This window comes from Rhipicephalus microplus, chromosome 2 (assembly GCF_043290135.1).
Source record: "Rhipicephalus microplus isolate Deutch F79 chromosome 2, USDA_Rmic, whole genome shotgun sequence".
Taxonomy (NCBI): domain Eukaryota; kingdom Metazoa; phylum Arthropoda; class Arachnida; order Ixodida; family Ixodidae; genus Rhipicephalus; species Rhipicephalus microplus.
In genome coordinates, this window is record NC_134701.1 from 280,629,891 (window position 1) to 280,655,605 (window position 25,715).

General features: G+C 44.1%; 1 protein-coding gene across 1 annotated transcript; it reads right to left on the reverse strand.

Annotated features, from left to right (window-relative positions):
* Positions 1–6,399: 6,399 nt before the first annotated feature.
* Positions 6,400–24,491, reverse strand: LOC119163179 (N-acetylglucosamine-6-phosphate deacetylase). The gene is made up of 10 exons (XM_075882115.1): positions 24,355–24,491; positions 23,733–23,981; positions 20,866–21,005; positions 12,915–12,969; positions 11,492–11,701; positions 10,907–10,995; positions 9,324–9,468; positions 8,562–8,691; positions 7,132–7,178; positions 6,400–6,733 (listed from the first exon to the last, which is right to left on the reverse strand). Exons 2-10 carry the CDS (start codon positions 23,959–23,961, stop codon positions 6,504–6,506), a joined length of 1,275 nt encoding a protein of 424 aa, XP_075738230.1. The 5' UTR covers positions 23,962–23,981; positions 24,355–24,491; the 3' UTR covers positions 6,400–6,503.
* Between the last annotated feature and the right edge of the window lie 1,224 nt (positions 24,492–25,715).

The following is a 25,715-nucleotide window of genomic DNA, read 5'->3' on the forward strand; positions in this document are numbered from 1 at the left end:
GGCTGAAGTCCAGATCGGAAGCACCGAAGGAAACTATATTTTCCATTGTGAAGTTCAGCCCCAGGCTAGCGAATGGGATGACTAAATGTCTTTTTCTGAGCAATTTGTATCGATGACACGATAAAAAATAGTGCTCTATTGTTTCTGATTCTGAACAAACGTTGCATAGCGGTGATATCGCCAGACCAGCCCTATGTGAATAGATATTTAACGGGGGGACACGACATCGAAATCTGGTTATTATGGCTTCCAACTGTCTTGTAGGAGACCAATGAATTTTATACGGAAATCTTAAGTGAGTAAATTCTGGTGTTGACATTATTGCTTTCATAGCGTCTGCACAAAGCGCAAGTTTTCTGTATCTTGTCGCAGTTATAGTGGCCACTTCGGGAAGGACTGATAGTACTGGACCTTCCAATGCTGCTCATGCTAGAGAGTCGGCGATTTCATTTACTTCTAAGCCGCAGTGACCAGGTACCCATACTAATTTCAGTAGCTGCAGATGAGGAGGGACTAGCGTAAGGAGCGTCTCTAAGGCTATCGATTTTGTTGACGCCGTAATCGACGTACATACTGACAGGGAATCTGTGATTATGATCACGTTATAGACATTCAAAGGTAGCTTTCGCAGCGCTAGAACTATTGCCAACAGTTCAACTTCAAAAACGGGGGTGGAATCCGGTAGTCTTAATGAAAATACCAGTCAAGCGAATGGGAGTATATACCTAAACCTGTCTTTTCATCCATTACTGAAGCATCTGTGGTTGTAATATTCGTTTCTGCGTGTAAAAGATAATCCTGCAGTCGACTATTTAAAACTTCATGGGATTGTAGTTTGGGCTTAGAGTGGAAAATATCATCGAATTTTATCTTAAGATTCTGATTTGTAACCAGCGCCACATCTCGAATTTTTACATTTATCCTATGTAGTTATTTCTGGACAAAAGTAATCTGAGGTGTTCGAAACCGTGGCCAATGGGCAAGAAAAAAGGTGTCTGGGTCATTTATAAAAGCATATTCAGATCGCCTTGGCGCTTAGCTATGAAACTTCAGAAACGTCTGAACCGTTAGGATACGAAAACGACAAGGCAATGTAGGTAATCGTGCTTCCTGATACAGAACATTGTTTGTTACAAACCTAGGAAGCCCTAGACACAGTCTCAAGGCTTCTCGTTCTAACATAACCAGAAGCATTATTTTGTGAGCAGGGCCACCTGAGAACAAAACGCACCAAAATTTTAGCATTGGTCGCATATACATTTTATATATAATCACCATTGTACTTCTGCGTAGACCATATCGACGGCTGCTGAGTCTACGAAGAATTGCTAAGGCGCGTTGTGCTTTAGATGTCATGCTTTCTATGTGGGGAGTCCAGTTTGGGTTGGCATTATAAATTACTCCCATATATTTAAGAGATTCCACCTGCGGAATGGGCTCTTGTTTATGACATATTGAAATTGAGAAGGGATCTGCTAACGGGAATATCAATACTGCACTCTTATTTACATTTAAGGTCATGCAGATTGCATTTGCCACCTCTCCAGCATATTCACATATCTCTGTAGATTTTGATATAAAGAATATATGTCACTATGTGCCGTGAAAAATTCAATATCATCGGCATATACAAGCACCTTAACGTCCTGGCAATGTGGGATTGTGCTCATTAATATGTTAAATAAAACTGGCGATAATACAGCGCCCTGGGGGACACAGCGAGTTTGTTTGCACTTTGACGATGCGCCACCATCCTTAAAACAATAAAACTCTCTTCCCCTCAAAATTTCCTCACCCACGCCATTATATATTTTGGGAGATTATGGCTCTCTAATATGTCTAATGACTGAATGTTCCACACAATCATATGCCTTAGCTATATCCGATATTACTTGTGACGCATGTTGTCTGATTTTGCTGATTTACTCCAACAATTTCTTCGTCTTTTTTTTTTTTTTGTCGTCTTCGGCAACGTTGTGGAGCGGCTCCCTTAAGCTTCGATGGATATGTCAACACTTTGACCATGTTAGGCTAGGTTCTTTGCAGTCATGCATTTCTTTGCGACTGTAAGCAGCCTACACACACATAACCCGAAGCCAGTGAGACGTAAAAATTATTAAACAAACTGCAAATTCAAGTTTTACCATTGGTATGCACAGGAAATTTGTGACGAACCAGAAACCTTTGCTTACACTGCCCCTACCTTTCACTGCATCTCTGTTTCAATCGAAGTCTTCGAATAATTGTCTTTGTAGTAAAAAGAAAACCGCCAATCGCGTGAAGGACGCGTGCTATACACCTTCTCACGGCGACCGTAATTCTTGGCGGTCGCGCTGTCGTGCAGACGCAGTGGCGCCGTATATGGACAGAACGGGTCCCATCGATCGCGTCGCGACGATCCAAATCGTCGCTAGTTAATCAGCGCGACCGCGTAGCCACAAAAGAGGCGGCACGACAGGTCCTGTACTCGAGCCACGTCAGAAAGCCATTACCACTCACCGAAATATCCGACCACGCGTTTCGGAGCGCTGGAATCGCGCGACCACGAGACATCGATCCGGCTTTATAATGATACATAATGACAACCACTATACAAGCCGCAGAAAAGGATTATCAGTACAGCAAGCTAGGGAGCAACGCGACCACCGTGGCATCTGTGTCACGCTCGTCGGTGGCGAGGACGCTACACGGAGCGTTCCCCGCACACGGAGGCCAAGCGCTCTTTCGGAAGAAGCACGCAGGCGACGTCAGGCCGCGCACGGCATCGCTAATGACACTAAGCGATGTTCCCTACGTCATGCGTCAAGGTCGCAACACGCTAAGTCGGTGTCAAGTGAAAGTTTGATTGACCCGAAACTTGTGGCTAGAGCATGACGTTCATTAGCGTAACTTAAGAAGTGTGGCAGCTCGGGACAGTTGGTATGACATGACGATAGTTACGGCACGAGAACAGAACGAGGACAAAGAGACAAGAAGGCGTCCTTCGTGTCCTTCTTGTCTCTTTGTCGTCGTTCTCTTCTGGCGCTATAACTATCGTCAGTTCATTAGCGGTGTGTTGTCCAGCTCGTTCTCTTCTCCTGCGTGAATGGGGTGTCTCTCGTGCGAATGTATACGGAAAAAGTGATGGACCACACGTCGGCCTTGGTGCAGAAACGCATCCTGTGGAAAGCAGACACTGCTACGAACAGCACAGCCAAATCTTGCAGCCGTGCGTGGCAAGTATAGAGTTTAGAAGCAGAACGCGAATAGATCATCTCATGATGGCACCCTCTTTTTATACAGTAGTGGCATGTGCTCACTCTCTTCGAAGCTGACGGCACCTGCTGTTTGACGTCACACAAGAGATAACATGCTATCGGCAAACGGCCGACAAATTTTCTAAGCGGCGTTTGGATCAGATGCGCAGGAATCACTGTGATGAGTATCGCCTGTAAAACTTTGCCATTTTAAACTTGTAGGGCGTGTGAGGAACACAGATTGAGCCCTCCACTACGGCGTCTCTCATAATCATATAGTGGTTTTGGGACGTTAAACCCCACATATCAATCAATCGAGGAACACAGATTTTTTGAGCAAGTTAGTTTTTCATCGCCGCAAGCAAGAACAGAGGGAGGCGACGACAACAAAAACGCTTGTGTTGTCATCATATCCCCCTGTCCCTGTTTGCGTGCGCTTAAGTGTTCGGCGAGTGAGGAACACCCAATTTCTTGAATTTATCGCACGCTGATAACGAACGTTTTATCGTGCGACTCGCAAGATCGCAAAGCCAGCTGTTTCGCATGCTTCAAGTATGAGGCAGAGTGTCCACTCTAGCAGTTACCCTTGGTTTCATCAAGCCATGTAAAAGGGGCGTCGCCAGAAATATTTTTCGGGATAAAGGTGGGAGAGGGCACCTCCTTAAAATATGCCATAGGGAAAACAATTTCTTTGGGGGGGGGGGGGGGATATGCACGGGCCTGGTGTTCCACTCCCTGGCTACACCGCTGCTGTGTAGCTTCTAGCACGCTCGTCTGGACAAGAGAAAGCGCATAGAGTGACACTAAGATTAAGGAATGAATCGGCTTAGGGCGATAAAATTGTTCTCCGAGAAGCGTATAGTGTAGTCAATTTTACCATAATATGTTTGTTAACACGGGAGAAAATAAAGGTCAAAGTCTTATTTTTAAAATTTGCGTCCAAGTTGCCGCACGTAGCGTCAAGGATTTCAAAGCGTATTTTTCGTGTTTGGCGACAGTGGCTCAACGAAACTTCCTGAAACTTAGTATGCTGAGCCTATGGCACTCAGAGAACAATGCATTGCTTTTTTTTCTGGTTGCGAACTACGTTCCTCGCATATTCCGCCCAAATCTACGACATTACGACGTTTTGTTTTTTTTTTTTGCGCGCTTTGTCGTGAACACAGCGTCTTTTCGTGGAAAGCTGGTAATCTTGGATAAGTCAAAGAGGAATTCACTAATAGGAGAGGAAAATAGTTTTTTTTTTCTACAAACCGCTGTAAATCCGATTGTTATGGTAAGCAACTTTCGTGAAATCGATTAGTGAGAAAAGAAACTGCAATGCTGTGGTCATTTTACGACTCTTTCGAAAAGTGGTTCAGGACACGTTTAAGCCAAGATTTGCTATGTACAGTCTCCATTTTTATGAAAGGGAACACGGGAACGCGTGGTTTGCGCGATCCGGAGGCTGCTGGCAGCGCGTTCAAGCGGGAACCAGAGCAACCACAGTCTATTTTCGCGTCATCTCGCGGCGAACAAAACAATTTGTTGCTGATATGAAACTAGCAGAAACATTGCGACCCCCTCCCCCTTACGGCGATTACGCGAGAGCCGGTTCTCGCCTTGAAGGGGGAGGGGTTGCAGACTTGCCATTGAATGGTTGTTTCGCTCGCCGCGAGATGGCGCGAAAAGAGACTGCGGTTTAAGGCCCCTGTATTTTTACAGGGGCCTTACTGCGGTTGCTCTCGTTCCCGCTTGAACGCGCTGCCAGCAGCCGCCGGAACGCGCAGGCCACGCGTCGCCGTGTTCCCTTTGATAAATATTGACACTGTACAACTGGATATGGGCACAGGCTTGGTCCTCTTCCCGCTGTAGAGTGTGAAATCAACAGAATGGTTTGGGTCGAAAATTGCAGAAAATCGGGAAGCGGCGTTACCACGTAACTTTCCTAAAGGAAAGGCATTTTCGACCCAAACGTGGGAACTCCACTTTCGATTCCCCAGAATGACGCAGAAAAAGGTGACCATCGCTGCATAATGGAACGGCCGCTCAACAACACACGCACGGACAGAAAAAGAAAGTACAAAACACTGCGCTCTGTTCTGTGTGCTTTTTTTTTCTGTCCGTGCGTGTGCGGTTGAGCGGCTATTTCATTATTTAGTGCGATCAACTAACCCATGCACCCATCAGTCATTAGAAAGGTTGCGGGAGGGAGTGAGGGGGGGCTGAGATGGCGCCACTGCCGGAACGGCAGCACGCCCAGCTAAGTAGTCTCCGCGTAGGCACTCAATCGCATTCTATCAGTACGCACTGCAGCGTCATGCACAATGTCCCGCACACAGCCTTTCATCGCCGCTCGCTACTTCGACAGAACCAACAGAGCGCCACACCAGAGAACACCTGCGCCACCACGGACCAGAGAGATGGCGGCGAACGCCGCTAGTGCCCCAAGCGGATGACATCACTTGTAAACCTCTCGACATCTCCAATACTTACTTTTTGGAGAAAACCGTAATACCTTGATTTTATTATTTATGCCAACATTTCTGTAACCGCTTTGGGGAATGAAGTGCTTGTCCCCAAGGTCTTCGATGAACCGAAGGCAGAGGGCTTCGGTTCATCGGTAATTACGGGCAGATGGTAATTGGAATTACAGGTGCAGCAGATGCAGAGTTCATTTAGAGAAAAAACGTCAGTCAAATATTTAGCTCGAAAAATTAGTGAACGCATCCTGTTAATGGCAAAGAGTACCTACAGATGAAAATTAAGCTCGGTGAACTAGGCCCTAGAGCACTTGACTGAATGCTCCGATCAACACACAAAATCGCACTGCAGTCACAGGACACTGAATTACCTATTCGAGCACCTGCAGTGTTGTTATAGAAAGGACACTTAAAAAAAAAAGAAAGATATACACAGTCACAAGCTTGGTGCAAATGACACTATGTACTTCTACCCATATGTAGCAGAGTGTGGGAGGTGGTTTTTCTCCCTTGGCTCAGTGTAGTGCAGCTATGCATTGCTATGTCAATATATGCGTATTCACTTTTGTGGCCTCCTACAAATTTCTTTTAGTTTTTCTTTTTTGACGCCACGCTCCCAAATTGAAATAGCCTGTTGTCCTATTATTGGCCTGTTTCAGGTGCAAAGTTCTGAAGCTATAAGACTGGAACACCATGGCATGTTAAAGAAACTGGCCATATCTCGGGCCAGGTACACTTGGTCATGTTCATTGTCAATTTACCAAATATATATAATTACACACTTTCTTAATTTCAATACAACTTCCTAGCTCCTTGAAATAAGATTAGGCTTGGCATATATAACAGTGAGTTGAACTCCAGGTTTCATCCAGACGCATTCTCCAGCAATCCAAGTGGACAGCACATGAAGGTTGCTGTCGAGCACCACAAAGTCTGCGTCTGCACCAAAATCGAGTGTCCCTTTGCGTTTCTGGATGCCAAGAACTTCAGCAGCATGCAAAGACGCAGATTCAAGAGCCTCGACACTAGTGCATCCTGCATAAACACAAGGCCAAAGAAAACCAGCAAGTTTAACAATAAGATATGAATACAAAACGGCCTGAGGCACAAATCTGTATGCGTAACAACCCCGTCACAAATGTATAACATGCTAAAGTAAAACACTACAGGCACCGCACCCCGAGCAGTGTTTTTTTATGTAAAGCACTTTGGGCACCGCACCCAGAGCAGTGTTTTTTTTTACTGAAGATTCAAATTAACTGTTGCTCAGCAGATTTTAAGGATAGGATCAGATATTTATTTAATGATAAGTATAAAGCTTTTGACTAGCTGAGAATTCCTCAAGCATGTCTCGTTTGTGTGCGTGATAAATACATAAAAACCAGCTCTTGCTTCAGATTGAGCTATTTACCAGAGAACCACTCAGGGCTTACCTGTTGATTTCTGCAAATATCGGACACAGAAATCCATTGTTGCAATGCTGAAAAGTAAGAACAAAAACAGGGGGAATCATAACCACACATGAACAGGATCTGTGTAAATATATTGCAAGAACTACTTCTGATGATGTGCAAACTAATAATATTAAATGTATAGTGCTAACAATTCATAACCGGAAGGTATTGCTGAGTGCTTACTACCGGGCTTTATTTTGTATAGGACAAGCAGCAGCCTTATAACAATGCCCACCTACGTGTACACTAGATGAATACTATGGCATTTGACAGGTCATGCACAGATACAAAATGGTCAAGGTAATACATCCTAGTTAAACAAAATGATTGCGCAAGCACCTGGAAAACATTTCCCTTGTCTGCAAAACTTATGACTTCAGTGGGTGAGCTTGGTGAATACATAAATGTACTAATTTACTAATGATTAAATGTACTAATGATTAAATGTACTAATGATTAAAACGTAATTGCAATGAATCCCCAGCCAGGTCTAACAGATAGTATTGTATTTTATGACCACTTATATCGTACTGGCTTGTCCTACGCCTTTTGATTAGTGCATACAGCGACAATTTTTGTCGCATAAAAGCTAAGCACCTAGCTCCTTAATCTCACCACATAACAACTGCACCGAAAGAAGCCTTCTATCTTTGGAGAAATTTGGGAGAGACCGTACAATCAATTATTCTAAATTAATGACCTCACTAACATGTGCCATCGCTTTGCAGTGTTGAGTAGGAGGCTCTTGCAAAATGCTGCTGATGCCACTACTACCAGACTCTGGGTGATTCTGGCAGGAGTGAAAGTCGCATGGCCACTGCCATGCGACTTTCTTTGAAAAGGTATTAATACAACAGCTCTAGAGGAGCAGTAATCTTTCTCTCGTTTATGATTTCTTTTGTTTTATAGAAAGTGGAGCATTTTATAGAAAGAGGAGCAAGAGCTAAAGGCCATGTGGCCTGACAGAGGCTCTTACTCCTTTGGGCATTCGGCATGTGTACAAATGATTTTGATGCATGTAAAACAATGAAGCATCAGCATGTACATATCTAAATTGAAATGGGAAAAATACAGTTTTACATGATACAAAATACTACTAGGCAATAACACATCATTTAAACAGCTCAAAAATATGTACCCCAATGCATTAAATAATGCATCAAAAATCACTGATCCACCCAAAAGGGTTTCTCTGGCTTATATTGTGGTAAAGGACTTGAAAAGGCAACAAACACGTTATTGTCCACGTTGTGGAAGGAAGCATTTCAACTTTTATTCCTTACAGATCATATAAAAGGTGCTTGCCAGTACATTCAATAAGTGTTTAGTTTATAAAAAAATTGAGTCAGCTGGAGTCAAATTAGCAATAGTACACTGTATAAACTCTTTTCCATGATTGAGATAACTACCTTCCACAAAGCGTAGTTGTTCCTGCAATCACAGCTCGCTTGCCGAGAATTTCAACTTTATTCTCCCCTATGTAGTGGACTCCTGCTTCGAGACCCATGGCTGACATTGCATCGGTGACCAGCGTCAAGCCTGTGCATGAACAGAAGAAAGTTGGCAATACATTTCAGTCTTTATAGCATTCACATGCCACTAAATGTTTTTTATTGAAAAGTTGCGTTTCTCACAAGCATAGCTGAAGATGCACGCGCTGCACGTTCACACCATCTCTGCGGCATTCATGTAACTAAAGAAATATTAAATAGTGATTAAAGGAGTCACTCAAGCTTAACCTGCTACAACAATTATATAGACACTGAATTAATAACAGTCATGCATTCGCAACAGATGAAAAAGATTTTTCATTATTGTTTCAGTGGTACAGTATTATTCGATTTTGGCCTATTAGATATTGCTTAAAGTGACTTTTTCCCTTTCTCAGAGTATACACATAATCTATTGATCGAAGCATCTAACACTTAATGCAATGTACTATGCACTATTAACACTGCAAAAATATATATTCTTAGAGCCAGCCATTTGGTGAAAAAAAAAAAAAAAAACGAAACTTGTTAACGAAAATCAATTAATGCCAGAAAACAAGACAAAGTTGTGTGAATTCATGTTTGTATGCAACATTAAGCATAGTTTAAAACTTTTGCACTGCAGTAGACCTTCACCGTTTTATTAGCTGAACAAAGGGCAAAAGTCTTTACATGCCTTACCTCTGGAGTTCGCTTTGTAAGCAATGCGCAATGCAGCAGGGTGGGTGTGGATGCCATCAGCTATGATTCCATAAAAAACATTTTTTTCCTCTGGAAGTTTTTTAGAGGTTAGCAGCCCAACCAGCCCTGGATCCCTGTGGTGAAACTAGAAAGAGCATTTTCTCAATTCACATTAATTTAAATGCAAACAACTGATGTCATCCAATTGTTCACATAACAATGATACAAGACAAAATTTGATGATATGGCAATAAAAGTGCAAGTTGAGTGGAAAAAATAGACATGATTCAAAAAGATAGAGAAGGGAAGTATGAAGGGAAGGTACAGAGGTTAACCATGCTATTGCTGCCATGCTATCGCAACCTAACATGTGGGGAAACGAATGTGGGAATAGAATAGAGAGAAGGCAATAACCTGATGGTTTATAAGCATGGTACAGAGTATTTACTATCAAGTACTCGTCCCAGATTTTCACAGCAGATCAAGCATGGCTTTCTGACATAATGAGCTTAGAAGCAAGGCTGCCAGAAACTATTCTTCAGTAAAAGGCTACCTGCCAAGTTTACTTAAGGCAAAGTGTAGATTCGAGAATTCAAAAGGGCCATAAAAGCTTTCGAAAAGCTTTGTGGGAGTCGGGATTCCTAGTTATTGGGGAGTTGATCACGCGACAGAAAGACCAAAGAAAAAATATTACGGCAGCTTCGCACTTGCTGCGCCAAGCCTGAAGGAACCGCAGAACTAAGTAGCCTTCTTTAGCATGCCAGCCAAGCCTAGTCTAGAGACGGCCAGTTAGGCCTAGATATAGTAACCACATGAGCATAGAGAGGAGCAGTTAAGCCTCTCTTTATGCAAGAGACTCAAGAAAGTAAACTTGAGTCCCTTGCTCTTTCCATACTTCTTTTTTTCTTACTATCTCTCTATTTCTCTTTCTTTCACTATTTCTTCCAGATTTTCTCATCCTGTCGGCCATAGCGATGCCATCACATGGTTCCCATAGATGCTTGTTCTGACAGTATGCTTGAAAAGCCAAGTGATTACGACGCTCACCTTCAGATTGTAGGTACCTAAATTCAAATTCCTTGTCGCCAAGTAATTTTGTCTTGCTTTATTTATTTATTTTCTTTCTCTACACCTCTCAAGTCCACTCCTCCTTCTTTCCATTCTCCAACCCATTTCTAGGCAATGCATGTTGACGTGACGGCTCAATGCAGTTTTGAGAACATCACCGCACCAAGCTCACGTTTTAACAGTTCTGCTGTTAAAATCAAATGAATTCATTAACAACAACCAACACTAAGTCTTCAACATAGTGATTTTTCCATACCTAGCCCATTTTGTTGCTTTATATCAATTTAAACCCACCTTTTATACTGTAATTTATCGCTTGCTTAAACTACAGGACTAGTTTTTCTTCAAAGAAAGCCTCCCGTAAGGTTGCATGTCGACAGAAATGATGTTTTATGTGCAATTCTGAAAGAACTGCAGAATTCTGCTGCGTTGTGATGAATACACAATGCAATTTAGCAAAAGATACTTCTACTGATGTCTACAAGTCAAAATTAAGATTGTAACAACAAACTTACTGGTAACATTGCATTGAAGAGGTGGGTGATGAATGATGCTCCATCCTGCATTGCCTTCTCACCTTGAACTAGATTAGCCTCAGAGTGTCCTGGGAATGAAATGAAATGCACACTTTTCAGAGCTCTAGCTCAATAGAAGAAAAACAGCTGCTTATGCTCCATCTCATCAACTTCATTCAGTGCATCACATGCATTGCATGAAGTTGACTGTAGTGCATCATAAATTACTCCCCTAAGCTATGATTCAGAGCCAGAAAGCAATCAGGCCCACCACTGTCCAGCAGTGCTTCTGTAATGACTGAGTGTAAATAACGCAATATGCTTAGCTGAGCACATTAACCTACCCTTGATTATCTAAGACAACCGGACAAACAGCTAGTTCCCTCCTCTTCTACTCAGCAAACTTTACAAAATTAGTGGGCCAGACTATAGGTACAATAATACATTTTTGGTTCAAATGGACAAAGAGTATCTTTTACTTTGGCCCTGTATGTACAGTGCATGTAAGGCACTTTCAACAAAAATATGCACTTGAACACGGGTAGTACTACTAATGCAAGGTAATACCTGATGCAAGTATCTCACCTATAGAGACTGTGACGCCCTTTTTAACGAGTGCCTGGATCACCTTGCCGTCAGGATCCAGTTCAGGTGCCATCGTGACAATGGCCACACTGTCCAAAGAGCCATACACATGCATGAGACTTTCAAAGCCTCCCGACAGATCCTGGATAAGCTGGGCTTTGTGGGCGCCTTTCTTGTGCTTGCTGATGAATGGACCTTCCAGGTGGACACCTGAAAAAAAAAAAAGCCCCAACAGATATATTTGTACAGAGAAGGGAAATTAACATGCAAAAGCAGCAAGTGCTGCTATCTCTCCTTCGATAAGGTCAGTCAAGCTGCAGAGGCAAGCACTATAAGCGTGCGAAAAAGTATTTTCAAGTTCATACATTCACAAAGCTTGCCAAGAACTGCTTGAATATTGGAACAAGCCAAATGAGAAGAGATTAAGGTCATGACATGAGAATTATCTGAATGTTAATTTTTGTTATTCAGGGAAACAGTCTTGCATGGACCAAAGTATAAACAGATAAAAGAAAATGCATCAAAGGCATGTTGGTCGGCATATTAACTGGTTCATGGCACAAAAGCGCATAGTTGCATTGCTCCAGGTCTCTTTATCCTGTCTTTTCCTGCACTTTTTAAAAAGTGTGTAGTGCAACCATTTTAGAACATATACTGTCCATTAGGGAAAATGGAAAATACAACAATGTAAGAATGCCAATCTAAAGCGTAAAATGTGTATATACTGGGCCATTGTAGTAATGCTAAACAGCTTGATGTAATCCACTTATCATACCACATCGTGCACAAAAGGGAGGTCACTTAACAGATATGTTTTAGTGTACTTCTTTGCACATTGTACAACAATGGTAACAGTGACAGATTAACTGAGGAGGTTTAACTTTCACAAGCATTACTTACACTTAAAGGCATGCTGCAGTGCGAAAACTCTGCACAACTTTTTTACTTGAAAAGTTTTTTTGATGATTTGATTGATTTATATGCGGGGTTCAACATCTCAAAACCACCATATCATTCTGAGAGACACCATAGTGGAGGGCTTTGGAAATTTTGACATCCTAGGGTTCTTTAATGTCCACCCAAATCTGAGAACATGGGCCTACAGCATTTTCGCCTACATCGAAAATGCAGCCGCTGCCGCTGGGATTCAATCCCGCGACCTGCGGGTCAGCAGCCGAGTACTTTGCCCACTAGACCACAAAGTAGGGCATTAGGAGCACTTGTGATGTACTAAATATAGAGAGAAAAGTGATCTAGCATTTCTCCCTCACAGGACTGCATACACTTCAGCGGGGAATTAGACTGTGCGATAGCTCTTCCACAGAAACATCATACTACAGCCAATAGAGGGCCAACACAGCAGGAATAATAGCAAGTAAGAAAGTAGTTGCCAAGAAGAAATTGGTTCAAAATAAATGCTTACCAAGAATTCCAGCACCTTCAGCACTACCATTATGCTTCTTCACGGCTGTAAGAGCCTAGAAAAAAAAAAGGTTCTCGTCAGGTTAGAACAGTTAATAAAGTTTAAGAAGCATTTGTACAACTAAATGGTACTTCAATCTGCAATTTAAAATTTGTAAGCTCGAGTTGCCTGAATTTTTCCACTGAGCCAACGCAGAAATAACATCACCTGGACCAACATACTGACCGTACATCTTTAACGACAGCATGTTTAGCATTTCGAATACTCAACACCAGACTAGAGCTCATTTGCGTTACTATTCACCTAAAAACAATGAGCCTGCTTGCCTTATACATGAGTGACAGACACTGCCTGCAGTATGGTGAGAGACTTTCCTTTGCAGTATGCCATACTTTTTTCAAGAAATGTGTCCAAAAATCATCTGAAACAAAGGAAATGGTATATTTGCTCGCTGCCTTCATAATAACTTTTTCTGTGGTGGGAGACGCATTTAAGATGACTAGACACAGCAATTATGGCAAAAAAATTGACTTTTCAAATAGCAGAGTCAGCCAGTTGAGTCAAATAGGAGAATTGGTGTCTTTTTTGCAAAGAGGCCATTGTCCCCTTTAAGATTTTGAAAAATCAGCCCCTGGTTATTGTTGCTAATCAATGAAATCCAACCAAATCTACCAGCAAAACCATCAATTAAGTTCTAGTGAGCGCAACTAGAAGACGACTGGACTGACATCAATATTAGTGGCATCGATTGGCGCTATTCTTCTGCATTTGTTAACATACATGTGCCATACATGTCTAATTCTAAATGAAACTGTACAATTGTGAAGCAATGTTGATCGATGACTAGCTCAATGATGCTAGCTCATTATGAATGTCTCGTAAGAGTATGACAATTGCGCTGTATCAAATTTCAGTCTCGCCGGCAAAATCAATCTGATTTTATTACTTGTTAATAATGGCTAGCAGCACCTTTTGCAAAATTCAAGAGGGGCAATAGGCTCTTCACTAGAAAAGCAGAAATTTCCCTATTTTACTCAACCACCTGTCTCCAATAATTAATGAGTTAATTTAAAAGAGTTAATTTTAAAGAGTTAATTTAAAGTAAGAGTTAAATTAAAAGTTAAAGAGTTAACTACAGTGAGGACTGATGCGTCTACTTTTTTAAGATGCCTACCACCACAGAAAAATAACTATGAAAGCAGCATAAAAATATATCACTTTCCTTTTTTTTTCTTCTTTCAATATTTTTTTGGACACAATTCCTGAAACACCCTGTATACCTAAGCTGCGACACAGCATGCACACTCATTTCCTTTCCTCAACGTTGGGGCGATCACAGAGTGGAAGCAAGGACAAATCAGCCACTTGGAAAGTGATGCCAGTGCAGCTAGTTCACACTATTTCGCATTCCCTTGCTTGTGGGAAAGGGTACAACAGCCGATCGGAGAAAGAGGCGGCACCACTTACTCCAGCAATCACTGTGACCAACCCGAGGACAGGCGAGCCGGTTATCGATGAAAGGAGTAAGCCTTGTCCTTTGTTTTCCAGATAAAGCAGGCAATCTCTGTATGCGACACTTACACATTAGCAATAAGGTGTTGTTTGTTGACCCGAAGAGTTGACTTATTCACCCAAGCCTTTCATAGCTGCTATTACTCGTTCTACAGGAAAGGGACGTTAGATGTGTGCAGTAAGACTGTGCGCAGCTGGAAGCAGAGCTTGGCTTTTGCATCCGCTGTGCATAGAGCGCACCCCCCTTTAAAGGGACATTAAAGAGAAATGATGACTTGGTTTAGATTGATAAACTCCACTCTGAGAACTCGAAATCCATACGTTTCACGATCTTAAGTTCATTATTAGCAAAGAAAATCAAGGTTGATGTTTCATTTTGAAGTTTTGCACTGAGATTTATGTGGATGACATCAAAATTTTCAATGTATTTTTTTAGTATTTTAGCATTTAGTGAAAATGTATTTTTAGTATAGTAAGAATCAGGTGAAAACAATTTTACAAAGGACAGCCATACTACATTATGATGAGTTATGGTACTTCAATGCTCTTACCAGAAGCCTGTGTCGATGAAATAATATGGTCGCTATATCCAAATAACACAATAAGTGGCAAAAGAGCTTTAGACTCATGATTCTGTCTTGTGAAATGAGTACTTGCATACATTTCTAAAGTTGCAAAACTACACCATACACTCCACATGTCTTGAAACATAATTATGCTGTCTGGGGAACAATCATAATTTCAGCCAGTTAGAAATACAACACGTGGAGTCATTTAATTGTTATTCTTTTAAGACAGAGAGAGAAGTTTACCTGTTTGATACAGTAAAGGGGCTTGGTATGAGAGCAATGCAGTCATGCCAGTTACAGTAACATAATATGTCAATGTGATATTACGAAAGAGATTATTCTGGATAATGAGACAAAGTTAGGTTTATACAAGCACGTATAACAGTAAATTACTAAGCCATTGCTTGGACATATTTTGCTTCTAGGCTTTGTGATGGCATTGATCTTCAATCAGGGCAAACAAACAAGTAAGAAATATGTTAGAGAACTTGACATCAGAATAATTACCTTGTGACTGAGTGAGTGCAGATTAATGCACCTCACAGTAACCTTTAATATCAGCAGCCACAATGGCTGAAAATATTGTGAGACGACGTCAGGTACGAAGGAGCGACCGTTTTATTGTCAACCCAGACGCGCGAGCCAGCAACCGAACAAGCAGCGAGCCGCTACGATGATGATGATCACGGTGCTTTGTATGCGCAGGTGAAAGTGAAAATGATAAGCAACACAATCAGCGCTCACACTATTTCCCCCCTACACGAAAGCGGTCTGCAAGACGTTCATTTAGTAAGTGTATGAGCGCTGGATATAAGGTTTCAGGCGAGACACATGGACGATCTCGGTCCCGCGACGACGGCGATCAGAAGCCGAAGTAACCGGCGCGACGCGATAATTTACGGCCGATGTTCGTTCAAGCACGGTGTAAGGACCCAGGTATCTGTGAATGAATTTTTCACAGAGGCCGGGTGTGCGAACAGGTGTCCAGAGGAGCACTTCGTCGCCTGGGTAGAATGACACAACTCGACGTGTCGCATCACAACGAACTTTTCGCTGGGCCTGAATGGTAGAGGTGTTGGCGCGGGCGATTGTGCGGCAGTGGTTGACACGGGCAGCGAATTCTTCCGGAAGGGACGCAGATGGGACAGAAGGCGTGGACAAAAAGCTGGTGTCTAGAACAAAAGATGGTGCACGGCCATACACAAGAAAAAACGGGCTGTAACTTGTAGTGCGTTGTATGGCAGTGTTATAGGCAAACGTGACGAAAGGTAGTATTGTGTCCCAGTTCTTGTGATCGGGTTGGACATACATAGAGATCATGTCTGACAAGGTTCTATGAAAACGCTCAGTAAGACCATTGGTTTGCGGATGATATGCCGAGGTGGTCTTATGGATTGTGTCAGAGGCCTGTAAAACTTCAGCGAGCACACGAGAAAGAAATGTCTTGCCACGGTCACTCAGGAGAACACGAGGGGCGCCGTGGCGCAGGATAATGGCACGCAGAACAAAGTCGGCTACTTCGCTGGCAGCTCCAGTAGGAAGAGCTGCCGTCTCAGCGTAGCGAGTAAGATGGTCTACGGCAGTAACAATCCAGCGGTGACCGGCGGCGGTAAGCGGAAGGGGTCCGTATAAGTCTATGCCGACGAACTCGAAGGGAGCGGATGGGCACGGGAGAGGCTGTAGAGGGCCGGCGGGAAGAGATGTCGAACGTTTTCGGTGCTGACATGATGAACAGGAAGTGACGTACCTGGAAACACTAGTGGAGAGGCCAGGCCAGAAGCAGCGAGTCTTAATGCGATCGTAGGTTTTATGAAAACCCAAGTGGCCAGCCGTCGGGTCGTCATGAAAGGCTTCTAAGACTTGGAGTCGAAGTGAGCGAGGTATGACCGGGACCCATCGGCTACCGAGAGGATGGTAAGTTTGTCGAAGTAGCGTTCCGTCATGAAGTTTGAAACGCGTGAGTTGTCGTCGCAAGCGGCTGTTGGGAGCACGAGATGAGCCGGTGAGCCGATCGATGATTGTACGGCAGTATGTGTCTGCACGTTGGAGCGAGGTGAGGTCTGCGGATTGAAGGAAGTCATCCGGTGCAGTGGGCTCGATGGGACTAAGACTGGTCATCTGCGTGGTCTCTTGGCTGGGAGGTGGTGCGCAGCAGGTAGATGCGTCATGATTTTGCAACAGCGGACAGCGTGACAAAGCGTCGGCATCTTGGTGTTTGCGGCCCGACCGGTATGTGACACTGTAGTCATACTCCTGCAGTCGGAGCACCCAACGACCGAGGCGTCCTGACAAGTTTTTTAATGATGACAACCAACAGAGCGCATGATGATCCGTGACGATCGTGAAGCGGCGGCCATACAAATAGGGGCGAAATTTTTGCACGGACCATACGATAGCGAGACATTCCTGTTCAGTGATGCTGTAATTGCGTTCCGCTGGGGAGAGAGTACGGCTCGCGTAAGCCACGACTTGCTCTTGTGAAGCCTGGTCACGCTGCAGCAGAACAGCGCCGATTCCGTGCCCACTTGCGTCAGTGTGTAATATAGTAGGGGCTGTGGGATCAAAATGGCGAAGAACTGGCCCTGACGTGAGGCATCGCTTCAGGGTCTGGAAAGCAGCTTCACAGTCATCTGTCCAAAGAAATGATGCACTTGTGGTCAGGAGTTTGTGAAGAGGAGCCGCGATAGTGGCAAAATCACGGACAAAACGGCGGAAGTAAGAGGCTAAGCCGAGGAAGCTGCGAAGGTCTTTGAGCGTGGTGGGCTTAGGAAAGTGCAGCACAGCGGCCACTTTGTCGGGATCAGGTTCGATGCCAAGCTTGCTGACAACGTGGCCTAACACTTTGATGCTGCGGCTCGCAAACCGACACTTCTTGGTATTTAGCTGGAGACCGGCTTTGGCTAGACATGTGAGCACCTCGTCTAGACGTTCTAGGTGTTGCGAGAAGCTGGATGAAAAGATGACGATGTCATCCAGGTAACAAAGACAGGTCTTCCATTTTAGGCCACGCAGCACCGTATCGATCATCCGCTCAAATGTGGCTGGGGCATTGCAGAGCCCAAAAGGCATCACATTGAATTCGAAGAGACCATCAGGAGTAGCAAACGCTGTCTTCTCTTTATCAGACTCATGCATCGGGATCTGCCAATACCCAGATCGTAGGTCGAGACTTGAGAAATATTCTGCACCCTGTAAGGTGTCAAGTGCATCGTCAATTCGAGGCATAGGATATACATCCTTGCGCGTAATTTTGTTTAGTGCCCTGTAATCAACGCAAAATCGCACTGATCCGTCCCTTTTCTTAACTAGGACAACAGGAGAAGACCAAGGGCTTGTGGAAGGTCTGATAACGTTGCGTGCGAGCATGTCATTGACTTGTTCCTCGATGACCTTGCGTTCTGAAGACGACACGCGGTAAGGGCGACGGCGGATAATACGAGAACCGTCTGTGGCGATGTGATGAGAGGTCACCGTAGTTTGACCTAAGCCATCCGAACAAACGTCAAAACAAGTCTTGTGTTTTGTTAAAAGGGCCATTAAGTCATTAGTTTGCGTTGGAGTGAGATATGGACTCAAAGTGGCTTTAAGCGCATTAGATGAGCCTCCTGGTGGCGTACACTTAGCGACTGACGGCGGAGACGATACAGTGACGACACATACCGGTGCTATGTCGATAAGGCTGGCAACAGTGGACCCCTCTGGCAGTAGTTGTGGCTCTGTTGTCGTGTTGTAGGCGGTGAGACTGGCATGACCACGCGAAAACCGCACTAGACAACATGCGATGGCGATTCCTCGGAAAATGCAGCGCTGATCGGGGACAACCACTGCGTCACCGTCAATGGTATCGCTGGATCTAATGGTGAGGATACGTTCTTGGGCCGGGGGCAGTACAAAGTCTGCAGCTGCAACAAGGTGAGGCGACGAAAAATCGTAAGCACTAGAATTTTCAGTGTCCGTAATGCGAATAACGGGCGGACCACACGAAATGACAGCGGAAGCGGCTGACAGGAAGTCCCAGCCCAATATAATCGGATGAGCACATGAAGAAAGCACAGCCAATTGTATATGGTGACGAATTCCGTCGATCAGAACACGAACAGTGCATTGTCCAATAGGGTAAATTCTATTTTCATTAGCACCACATAACACCGGACCAACATATGGAGTTTGCACTTTTCGTAGACGATGACATAGTTCGCGATCAATGACCGAAATGGCTGCTCCAGTGTCCACGAGTGCGTCAACCGAAATGCCTTCTACACAAACAGTTAGTAAATTTGCAGGGCGCGCAGGAGGAATTGGGACAATTCGACGACAGGCAGTTTCTCCTCCAAAAACTGCAGCTGCTAGTTTTCCGAGTGGCTGTCGAGGGGCATCAGGGCAGAACGTAAAGGCGAAGTAGTACGGCGGAAGGGCGATGGTGAACGACGGCGGGGTGAGCGGGAAGAACGAGGTTCACCGTGGGACAAAGGAGGCGAAGGCGAACGTCGTGACGAGGGAATGTAGGTTCCTGGAACGTAGGGGTCAGACCGCGCAGCCCGGTCACTCTCGTACGAAGAATAACCTCGTCGTTCATCTTGCTGGCGCCGACGGCAAAAGCGGGAGATATGTCCTCTTATGCCACAGTAGTAACAGACGGGGCGCGTAGGGCGCCAGGCAGGGAAGTGTGGTTGTGGTGGTGCCTTGGCTGCCATCGCAGCCAAATGGTCGTATACGACGTCCGTAGTTACAGGTGGAGTAGGTGGAGGAGGCCGTGACACGACTTCGGCATACGTAGGCACATGTAAGGGCACAGGCGGCGGGGCACGTGCGACGCTCGTCATCGACGCCAATTCGTCCTTTATAATTTCCCGCAGGTTAAGAGGGGGTGAGCGGGCAGGTGAAGTCGGTGCGCTGGCAGGAACAAGGCTGTGAAGTTCCTCTCTCACTATGGTGCGAATTAGAGCTCGCAGCTCATGCTCGCCAGTAAGACGAGTGTCATAGGAGGCGTGTGGAAGGCGCATTGAGTAAAGTGCGTCCAGGCGCTGGCAGGTGGTAATAATGTCCTGAACTGTTGTCGGGCTCTGCATGACAAGAGCATTAAAGGCGACGGAGTTGATGCCTTTCATTACTTGCCGAATACGATCGGCCTCCGGCATGTCCTTTTGGGCGCGGCGGCAGAGGGCCAGAACGTCTTCAATGTACGATGTGTACGATTCGTCAGGCCCCTGGATGCGGGTAGCGAGCTTCTGTTTAGCTACCTCAGAGCGTCCTGTAGAAGTGCCGAATATTTGACGCAGCTGCACCGTGAATGCTGACCAATCAGGAAAGTCGCGTTCGTGGTTATGATACCACGTCTTAGCAACCTCCTTCAGATAAAAGGGTACATAGCGCAGCTTATGTGCCTCATCCCAGTAATTGCAAGCACTGGTACGGTCGTAACTGTCCAGCCATTCTTCTACGTCCTCACCGCGAAGGCCAGAAAACACTGGAGGGTCTCGTTGCGAGGTACTCACGGTGTGGTGAGGCCCAGCAGGCTGAGCGGGTGGTGCGAAGAAGGCGGTAGGGGGTGGGTCGTTTTGCGCCATCACTGTTGGCAAGCACAGCCGTCGACCTGATCGGAGCTCCAGGGGTGACCGGTAGTGCACGAGGACTTGGGAATCAGAGCACGCTCCACCACTTGTGAGACGACGTCAGGTACGAAGGAGCGACCGTTTTATTGTCAACCCAGACGCGCGAGCCAGCAACCGAACAAGCAGCGAGCCGCTACGATGATGATGATCACGGTGCTTTGTATGCGCAGGTGAAAGTGAAAATGATAAGCAACACAATCAGCGCTCACAATATGGACATCTTTTCTGGGAGTGAGATATGAGTAAAATTTAATTCACCTTTCGGTAAACGTCCGGAGTTGAAGTCACAATGGTTGGACACATAGATGTCACTCCAAACGGGAGGACGCCCTTGGCCACCTTTTGAACAGCCTCTACAATTGTGTCGACACTGTGGGAGAAATCTACACCCATGCCTCCTGAAAGCACAAGAAAATAGAACCTCATCGTCACACCTCCTTTTTTTTTAAGTGAAATTTTCATTGCGTTCCCCTTTGCACCTTATGAAGTTTAGAGCAAGTGTACATTACATATACAAGTTTCTAGCCGATTAGGCGACTTTACAAGCTTGATTGCTAAAGAAAAAAATATGACCAGTGAAATCACCTCTCTTAATTCTGTCCTGTCACACTCAATCTGACTTGCAACATGGGAACACATGACTTAGTTCTTTCGTTACCATGCCTATTCAAATCGATCATCGGTCATCAATGCTTTTCGGTAATCAATTTTGGCATGTTAAATTTCTTTCTTGTGCACCCAGCACTCTTTAGTAGTTGGTTCAGCCACTCGACTTTCACATTTTTTTTTTTTTTTAATTTAGCGACTTGGGCAACATAGCGATTTTTTTTTTACAGACTTTTGCGCAAACCAATGTGCGTGTGTAGTTGAAAAAATGCACTAGGTTCATGAACTTGACAGAAGTGCGTGCCCCTCGTGATTATGGTACAGTAACATTGAATTTCTGTAATGAAAAGAAACTTTGCAAGCCAAATATCGAATTGATGTGTTAGCTTCGCAATTTGACCGAGTTGAGCAGTAATCATTTTTGGAAATTTATGCCAGCTAATCAATAGAGAGCTGTTGCTAAAAATCAGAGAAAATTAATTCTACAAAAAATATTTACCAAGGTCCGCCGCATGTATAAAGTGTGCAGGTGGTTCCCACAACCAGTTACCAGCCACTTTGGTTTTGCTCGTATCGTTATATCAGACACAGGGTCATATCTAGCGTCACAAGTCGCTCCTACTGCGCGGTCGTCGCGCGCGCATGGGTGCGCATCAGCGTTGCAAAACACATGCGCTGCTTGAAACTGTCTTGCGACCCCACCTGAATTGAGTGAGAACGAGCTGAGATTTCGCGGATGACAGCACCTCAGCTTCAAGTTTTATGGCGACGATGTTTTACGTCAGCCCGAGACATTTGTAGCCGTTCATGGGTTTGTTTTGTTTACATTCTCAAGTTATCTCCTCCTCCGCAATTGCGTATAGCTTCCGACTTTTGTGCATAATCTTATAGTTACTCAGGTTACGTGCCAGGTCCACACTTCGCTAGGGCGCGGTGTGGTGGCGCTGGCTGCAGAGCTTCTCCTAACGGCAAGAAGGCCCCCGGAGCACATCTAGGCCCTGACTAAGGAGCAGTGCAAAACATTTTAGAACTGCGAGCAATATTGTCCTTTTTTTTTACATTATGCGCAATGATGCAAAGAAATATGCTTGGATGCACATATTGGAACGCCAACCTATGCGGAGTGAGGTGGCTCATGGAAAGAGGTGACGCTAGATGAAATAGCAAAGTTCATTGGACATCTCATTTATAGAGAGATTATTCACTTCACGGGCATCCATTTATATTGGAAGACCTGGAGACTCCTACTGCAACACAACAAATATTTACTGAGAAAAGTGTAAGAGTTCACGTGTGCCTCTCGAAAAATCATGCAATGCTTCAACGCATGGCACGAGCAATGAAGCAGCCCCTCGCTTCTCATTTTCTTTGTCTATATGAAGAGAAACATTTTGTACAACATTTATTATTTTTTATACTGTTTCTGCATCATTCATCCGCAAAATGTATATTCTGAATTTTCCTTGTTTTGAATATTTTTGCATAATTGTGTTTTTTATTCTACTGTTCACCAGCTGGTGACCAAAAATTTCACATTTTTATTCATTCCATAAGATTTATGTTGCTCTACAACATATATTTTTTGGAAAAAGCATTTCGTTCTGCAAAGTTTGGTATTCTTCAATGTGCGCTGGAGTGCTTTTCAAGCTGGAAAACGCGATCTTCCAGGGACATATGAAAAACAGCCATTCTCGCGCGGTAACGAAAGAGTTAACTAGCTCAAAGATCACCTAGGCAGCCACTAGCCTTTATTTAAATAACTAAATGCTGTTCTCTCACTTAGAGATGACACCAAATAAGATAACTTAGTTGTGAAAATTAGGGCAAGTTGAAACCATGTGCAATCTTTGACAGGGCTCCAGTCTTGCAAGTCACGTTGAGTGTGACTGTAAATAATATGGAAGACAGAGTTGCAAGTTTCTCTTATAATAAGAAACTTTTTGCCTTATTTTAAAATGTGTAATTCCTCAAAAAATGTTTTAGTCATTTGTGATGTTTATCTTTGAAATTTATTTTAAAAAATTTTAGCAAATATAATTATTTTAGTGCCCGTCACATTCACTAATAACATGTTTATCGATAACTGTGCTGGTAAAAGTTGAAATCAAAGTTAATTAACCTGATGCATTTTTATTAACCTCCCTGCATTTACTCTCTAAAGCTCCTTTGTCCTTTTTACCTTAAACTTGTGGTTACATTTCTTTTGGTCAACAGGGCCAACAGGATATATCTGTGCGAGTACTCGTTTCAATTTATAAAGTAAAAAATTCTTGATCAAGAGAGTAGCGCCAACAAGTGCACCTGCTTTTCTCCATTGTCAAACAATGCATCTCTACCTGGGCATAAAATGAAATTCGCTTAAAGTTACATAACTACTGATGGAAAACCGCCAATTTTGTTACAGCACAGGCCGATATAGCTGGTTCCCATCTCCGTGAATCAAAAGTTGGTGATTTGCCAAAGTTGGCGATAAAGTTAACATAGCACGCTGGAGCGAATGCAAGACCAAAAGCACCTACCGTTAATCTGGAGATCAATGTAGCCTGGTGCAATGATGGCTCCATTGCAGTCCAGTTGGATGTCAGCAGTAACCCGCTCGTCGAAAAATATGGGCTCAGGGTTCACAATAACGTTGTTCCTAACCCAGAGGTCTTCTACAATCAATTCATGATTACGTAATATGGTGCAGTTCTTAAACTGTACCAAGCAAGAGCTCGGCCACTTGTGCTGCTCGGAAACGGTATTCATGGCATATACTCACTCACAACCTAAAGGAACGAAAGCAGAGGGGAAAAGCCAGAGCAACGGGGTAAGGATAGCAGCCAACAAAACAACACACGAGAAATACCAACAGCGATCGGAATCAATGACAAACTGCACCGAGTAAGCCAACAAATAATAAGTCGTGATCGCGGGGATATGCAAGACATTTACGAAAAGTGTTTATGCAATATTCACGCCTCCTGTAATAATGGCAGTCGAACATTATTCTACGGCACATCGAGTCCCCGCGATCGCCAACTCCCCAACTGTTGATGTTACTCGATCATGAATGAAACTCGAAGCTGGCGACAACAATGAAGGAATCAAGCATCAAGTTTTAGACTGCACAAGCCATAAATAAGAAAGGAAGGATGTTACCATTCAAAAGATGGTCATGCATTCACTGTTATCGCCGAACTACAATCAATATGTCATATCGACGGTCCGCACTGGCTGATAACTTCTCGAGTGGGCTCCACGGAGATGTTGAGACGAGGAAACACGGAGCTGAGAGGCCAATCGAGGATGAACTGCATGAGCGAGTTTCCAAAGGCATGAATGTAAAAACAAGCAAAGAAAAAGAAAATGAGAACGCCAACCCACGCGCCGGGAAGCGCGATGTAAAACTTGAGCGAGGAAAGCTCGCTCTAGCAGGTGTTTAGGCACGTGCGGTCTGTCATCATCGCTATTCTCACGGTAAGAGACGTGTGAATAGCGTTGGTCTTCGCCTGCGGGAAAAACAAAAGCGCTATAGTCATGTACTGAACCGCGAACGCGACGTTAACATCAAGATAAGTTCGCGACAAACAAGCTTGTTTGTGGGGGACGTCACGTTTAGAAGCGCTAAATTAGATCTCGTTCAATGCGACAATGAAACGTGTAAGAAATCACTGAACGGAGAACGGCGCTGCAGCCAAAATTTCGGCATTTTTTGCCATCATCAGAGCACCAACTACTTTAGTGGGGCACATCGGAATAACTTTGACCGGCTTACCTGAACATGCTTGTACAGAAAATAGGTTACGCATGACTGCTTGATTCTTTTTGATTAGACCTTACCATATATATCAAAGTTTCCTACGAGCGCACTACACGAACATGCAACCCAAAGAATGCGTTTTATTTCTGATTAAGCTGAAGGGCTGTTTCAGACTAAATATGTTTCAGATATGCACTTTTTTAGTGCATGCACCAGTGATTTATCTTACTGTCAGGACAGACTGCAGGAAAATTCTTGAAAATTGAAAGCGCAAGTTGCAAGGGTGGCAAGCAGAACACTGCACCTCGAGCTGTATGCATCACTCTTTTACATGACACGGGGTTATGATAAATGGCCTTCAGAGGCTTTGATGTTTATTTCACATCATCTTCTAAACTCGCCTACGTTTGGTCCTCTTGGTCCTCAATGAGTATGCGTTGCCTAATTCTACTCAGCGACTATAGCGAGAAAGGCAATATAGCGCATGGAAATGGGCTAGAGTTACATATATTGAGAACAGCAGAGGCATAGGTGTGTGCAGGGCGAGGGGTGGTCAAGCCAACTGAGGAGTCACATTAACAGGCACCATACATTACATGACAAAAGAGTGAAATAACTCTAGGTGTCACACAGTGCAAATTGCATAACAGGTCGGCAATTCGATTCCCATTAATTACAAAAGGCTCTGCCATAATTCATCATAATTAGCCAAATCACAAAATGTGCAAGTGCAAAACTGCATATTACAATTTTTAGATGG

Coding starts and splice junctions, on each gene's coding strand:
- LOC119163179 (XM_075882115.1), bottom strand. CDS start 23,961: ATGAATACCGTTTCCGAGCAGCACAAGTGGCCGAGCTCTTGCTTGGTA. Junction 10,996..11,491: donor GGGCGTCACAGTCTCTATAG/GTGAGATACTTG, acceptor TTTCATTCCCAG/GACACTCTGAGGCTAATCTA. Junction 8,692..9,323: donor TTACAAAGCGAACTCCAGAG/GTAAGGCATGTA, acceptor GTTCATGCACAG/GCTTGACGCTGGTCACCGAT.